General features: G+C 34.8%; 1 protein-coding gene and 1 long non-coding RNA gene across 4 annotated transcripts; one reads left to right on the forward strand and one right to left on the reverse strand.

The window, feature by feature from the left end:
* Window positions 1–973: 973 nt before the first annotated feature.
* LOC109124029 (uncharacterized) lies at window positions 974–1377 on the forward strand. Its single transcript, XR_009467885.1, has 2 exons — window positions 974–1088; window positions 1215–1377. It is a non-coding gene; the product is annotated as an uncharacterized LOC109124029 (long non-coding RNA).
* A 480-nt stretch (window positions 1378–1857) lies between these two features.
* Window positions 1858–3120, reverse strand: LOC104881753 (uncharacterized). Of its 3 annotated transcripts, none has more exons than XM_010662935.3 (2): window positions 2388–3120; window positions 1858–2298 (listed from the first exon to the last, which is right to left on the reverse strand). In XM_010662935.3, exons 1-2 carry the CDS (start codon window positions 2850–2852, stop codon window positions 2251–2253), a joined length of 513 nt encoding a protein of 170 aa, XP_010661237.1. In that variant the 5' UTR covers window positions 2853–3120; the 3' UTR covers window positions 1858–2250. The 3 variants fall into 3 exon arrangements, with proteins under 3 accessions (XP_010661237.1, XP_059599222.1, XP_010661236.1); XM_059743239.1 differs by having other exon boundaries at window positions 1858–2293; window positions 2388–3119; XM_010662934.3 differs by having other exon boundaries at window positions 1858–2317; window positions 2388–3104.
* Window positions 3121–6000: the final 2880 nt, after the last annotated feature.

Below are 6000 nucleotides of genomic sequence, written 5' to 3' on the forward strand. Positions count from 1 at the left end.
TTTACACGCAAAACCCTAACCCCTTTAGCATCCCCAAGTTTCATTCACCCCAGCTACTAAGTTACTAAAATACCTTCTTTTCCAACTAAATTGTATAGAAAGGATGTAGCACTAGGCTATTAGTACTAGACATGATAAGGCTACTTTTGGCAATATATTTATAAAAAGAGTTACCCGCCTGCAGCCTAATAAACTCTCACGACTTTAAAACATATTTACATAGTAAAAAGAACTCTACTAAATACAATTACTACCAATGCAAACACAACATCCTTGTTCTATCCCACATGATTACATGACCACTCAGATAGACAAACATTTCTTATGAGGTCAAGCAGAAAAAGTGTCACATCGGAGTTTGGGATTGGTTCTGGTATCATTTTATAATGACCCATTTCCTCTAATATGGATGTCGGTCATTAGATTTAATCAGAAAAATAGACCTACTTGGTTTTGGTCATTGAAGATGTGTGGTGTCTCCCACACCAGATCCATTCTAAGTTTACGGACAAACTTGGCTTCCAGATCGCCTAGATACCTCCTCACACATGTCTGCCACTTGACCACATTCTCATGGAACCTTATAAACAAAAATGTAAAATCTACCAGTTGGTGGGTGATGGGAGTGCTTTCCTTCTTAATTATATGTATCATTCTCTCTTGCTTGGCTTCATCAGCCCTCCTCTCTTCTCTCTATAAATCTGCCGACCCTGCCCAGTTGTTATTCCCCCCCTTTCTCTTCTTCTTTTTTTTTTTATCAGAAACGAAGAGAAATATATTAATAGAAGGAAAGATACAGGAGAAAGAAAAGAAAACAGAAACACCTTTCTCTTCTTCTCAGCCTTGGAGATTGAAAACAACTCCAAAAGAAATAGTTAAGTAATAGGTACCCAGAACAGTTAGTGGTGTTGCATGTGCTCTGGAATCAGTGTGGTTGCTTTATATGATAAAAACTGCACAACCCACCGCCCATTACAATCCGACTTCTACGTATAAAAGCTGCCTCCTCTCTTTTCTCAGGCCTCTCCCTCATTTTTCACTGAATCCTTCTCAGTTTGAGAGAATAATCAATGGGTGAAGAAGCTAAGGTGAAATGGGGCTTTAGGATTATTTTTCTGTTTCTTGAGTACTTCATTCTTTTCAGTGGATCTTATTTTTTTATGTATGATTCAGTCCTGCATTGATTTCTTTTATTGATAATGTTATCTGGGCAGGAACAAGCTCCAGCTGAAGTTAAACCAGAGGCAGAGGAGAAGAAGGAGGAAAAAGCAGAGGAGAAGAAAGAAGAAAAACCAGAAGAGCAGAAGGAGGAACCTAAGCCACCATTACCATTTGTCTTGTTTGTAGATTTGCATTGTGTGGGATGTGCCAAGAAGATGGAGAGGTCCCTCATGAAAATAAGAGCTCTCTCTCTCTCTCTCTCTCACTCTTTTTCTTCCTGTCCACGTGAATATAGCTCACTCACAGCTCTCTCACAGCTCTCTCATTACCTGATTCTTTGTCATTGTTGTCATCATTTACAGGAGTCAAGGAGGTTATGATTGATATGGCTCAAAACCAGGTGACTATAAAGGGAATAGTTGAACCACAAGCTGTGTGCAATAGGATAATGAAGAAAACCAAGAGAAGAGCTAAAGTCTTATCCCCTCTGCCTGAAGCTGAGGGAGAACCCATGCCAGAAGTTGTTAGTTCACAGGTTTCATGCAGCAACTACTTTGAAAAATAAAATAAAATAAAATAAATTCTCCTGCTGATTTGATGGCATTTTCCATTTTCTGCAGGTTAGTGGATTAACAACTGTGGAACTCAATGTGAACATGCACTGTGAGGCCTGTGCTGCCCAACTCCCAATTGCAACAGCCAAAACAGATCAAGATTAATATACATAAACCCCAATTCTTTATCGCAACACTCATCAGATCAATATTAATCCACACAAATCCAGAACAGTCTCAAATCCAAGCAATTCGATTCCCAAATGCAACACCCACAACAACAGGATTCTCTAACATAATTGAAGAAGAATCAAATCGAACACAAAGAATTCAATCCAATTGCAACAGCTAAAACAGAAAGACTCGGTAAAATAAATCACCAACAATCATACCTCACGCAAACATTCTCCATTCTCAAAGCAAAAACTCACAAGAGCAAGCCTAGGCCTCCGAACGCCGATCCTCATTTCTGACCGCAACTGATCGAGTCAGTCCCGCTCTCCAAACCTCCTTAACAAACTTTCCTACCCGAACTTCAACGATGTCCCAGACTTAATTCCGTCAAGAAACGACCACTCCTGCTCTATCACGCCGATTTTGTTCTGCATGATCATCAGAACAACTATAAACAAAGCATAAAAAATTAAAAAAAAAACACGTCAAGAATCTCACATAGAGCGCCTCGGTGAGCTCGGGCCCCCAGAATCCCCTGCGGCCGGGCATTGCGTTGATGGCCGGGACGAACGCGAGGGTTTGTCCTGACGGGCAGAGGGCCGCCGTTGGGTGGGATCCCTCGATCAGGAGGGTCGTCAGCCGGAGGAAACATCTCTTATCACAGCTTGAGTTTGGAAACGATACGGTGGCAGGGCTTTTCCTTGGAAATGACGTGAGATTTTCTCGGTAAAATGCGAGAAACAGATACGAAACAAAGCAGTAAAAATAAAAGAACCCGTCAAGAATCCCACGTAGAGAGCCTCGGTGAGCTCGGACCCCCCGAATCCCCTGCGGCTGGGCATTGCGTCGATGGCCAGAACAAACGCGAGGGTTAGGTTTAGAGTTAGGGTTTCTCCTGACGGGCAGAGGGCCGCGGTTGGGTGGGATCCCTAGATCGGGAGGGTCGTCAACCGGAGGAAACATCTCTTATCACAGCTTGAGGTTGGAAACCATACGGTGGTAGGGCTTTTTCTTGGAAACGACGTGAGATTTTCTCGGGAAAATGCGAGAAACTGATAGGAAAGCATGGAGTGAGGCTGTCTCTCAAATCTCGTTTATATGCGATTCGCTTTCCAGTTTTCTTGAGCGTTTCTTGGAGGTTGTGCTGAATAGAGCCTACCTGCATGAGAGCTAAGCTAACTTCACTCCTGAGTTCTGATAATAAATTTACATTTTTACCCTGGACAATTACCATAAAGGCACAATGGCCAAAAAGTTCCTAAATTTGCATTAAAATCAGACACGTTTGTGAGCCAAAATTATCCAAGGTTTTAAAAAAATCAAATACCATAAACAGGTAAGAAGACTATCATTTTAATACGCATAGGTGATCATTTAGCTAATAATTATGACAAAATTGTTCTCTTTTATTTTTATTATTAGTTAGTACTATGAAATTTTAGTATAATTTTTATTTTTTTGGTTTTTTTATACAATTGTGATAAATTTTCAAAACTTGAAGAAAGAAAAAAAAAATGAAATTAACAAATAAATAGGATAAAAAACGATATTTGATGAAATTTTAAATTAATTGTGGTTAAGGACATTTAACTCAATCTCGAGAGAGGTGAGTGAAATTCAATTTATAAAGTAAATTTACTTTTTAGTTTTATTTAAAATTTATAACATTATTTTTATCTAAATTTTTTGTGGTATTTGAAATGCAATTATTTTTTATGTTGTAAAAATTAAATTTACATTTATAGGAATTCAGTTTAATTTTTAAAAATCTATTACTATATATAAGATTTTATTTTTATTTTTTTGAAATTTGATGATATAATACATAAGATGTTTTTATGGGAAATTTGAGTGGGGACATTACTAGATCTACCCTACCCTATCTAACTATATATAATTTGGCTTTTTATTTTTTTATTTTTTGGAATTTGATGGGATAAATCCTAGGTATGTTTGTTTTGAAATCTTTTCAAAATTATTGACTAAATTACTTGGGTTTTAGGTATAAAAAGGATTTGAAAATCTTATATAGGTGTGTTAAATATAAAATTATAAGAAAATCTATACATGTCATTGTTTCCTCTTGTTCAAAAACTTTAAAAATTATGATCAAGTTTGAAAAATCTTGAACGTTTATTTAGAAAGAAAAAACAAATATCAATAAGTAACTAAGTTATCAAACCTCCATATGGTTTTAAGGTGATTTATTAAGGAGCATAGGGGAGTGTTGCATCATGGATATGATAAATACATATAGGTGTTGGTCATTATAAAAATTGCAAGAAGAATTCAAGTAAAAAAAATATTAAGTATTATTATTTTAAGGTTGAAAGTGTTTTTTAATAACATCGTTAAACTAACTCTAAATCTCAATAATCAACCAAAATAATAATTGACTCAAATATAATAAGACCAAAAGTTTTAAATTTAAGATATTCCAATTAGGTATAGAAAACATGACAACTACCTATTCGCAGTTCCTCGATCAAAAATATAGGTGATATATTAACATATTAAGTTATCATTTTCTAACCTCCATTATCACCCCGATTAAGGATTCTCCATATAAAATGGAATTTGTAGAAAATTTCTAAAATTAAACTCAATTTTGACTTATATGACTAATTCTTTGAATTGAAGAGATTGTTTCGTATTCTTACCAATTTGTAGTTTGTTTGCATTAGATATGAGGAGTTTTATAAGAAAATATGCAATGTTAAAGCATCAAAAGGCTAGAACTTGAAACTAGCTTAAGATGCTATAGCAAAAAAATCAATGATATTGGTAGAATTATTGGTTCAAATATCACATATGGGGAAAATGAAAAAATGGATGGGAAGTTGGTACACCTAGTTTTTTTTTTACTGAAAATATGGAAGAAAAAAAATCAAGTCTTTTATTTAAAAAAAAAAAAAGGAAAATTTAGGGATCACAAAAGATCTAACTACCAATATAACATATCACCAAATATTTATCATTTATTAGTGATTTTTTGAAGAAAAAAAAACCAACATTATCCTTTATTTTAAATTTTTAAGACTTATGAAAAAAATTGTTTAGTCCTTTCTCTTAGGGTTTGGTTCTTGCAAAGTAATACTTAAGTTATATAACAACGACATGAATATTCTTTATTCCCCTGCATAAGGTTCATCAGTTTCTCGAGGAAACTTCATTCTTCAGTGACATGCAATAATTGTTTTTGAAAGATAGCTACTGTAAACATAGAATCAATATGAAAGTTTATATACATGTCACTTATAATTAGTTGTCATATGCTCTAACCATCCATTCGTTAGTGCATGCATGGTGCCTATTCTTGGTCTTCACATTTTATAGGCATGGAGATGATACTACATTTGGCTTGTGGTTGTCTGCATGGTTTTGGAAATTATGGATACGCATGTTTGAGGCTTTTTGGTTTTGTATGTCGTGGAAGATACAATTCCACCAATGGATTATGACTGTCATTTAATGCATTGCGGCCAATATGTCATGGCAGGAGAGATTACAAAAATACATGACGAGGTAAATCTATGTTATCTGCTAATAAAAATAACACCTTCTTTGTTTTGGTGGGATTTTTGAAGTAAAAGAAATGTTTTTGACTCACTAACCTTCTACATTTCATACAATGTGTCCAAGTTGGGGAATGACCCTATAAAGCTGACCTTGGTAAGCAGAATGATCTTTTTCTTGTATGATCCAGTCTATAAACATTTGGTATGTCTTTCTTGAAACAAAAAAAAATCAACAACAGTTGAAATCTTTTAATTTTCCAATCACTACAAAACTTTAAAACCTTAAAGTTCTTTCATTAGGAATTGGATCTGTTCCATTAAGCATCAGTTCTTTCATTAAGCATTAGTTCTTTCATTAGGAATTGGGTCTGGCTTTTATAGTAGATATAAAAGAGCTTTAGCTTTTTAAAACATAGACATAAAAATAAAAGGAAAAATAAAAAGTAAAACAAACCGAGTAAATTGCATAGGCCTATGTGGCAATTTTTTCAAACATGAACTAACTAGGCCAAGTATCTTGAACATATCAATTATTAATTATAATCAAAAGTTTTGAGCTTAGAATTTACGAAATCCAGAAGTGTTTAAGTTAA

Source organism: Vitis vinifera, chromosome 15, assembly GCF_030704535.1.
Source record: "Vitis vinifera cultivar Pinot Noir 40024 chromosome 15, ASM3070453v1".
NCBI classification, from domain to species: Eukaryota; Viridiplantae; Streptophyta; class Magnoliopsida; order Vitales; family Vitaceae; genus Vitis; species Vitis vinifera.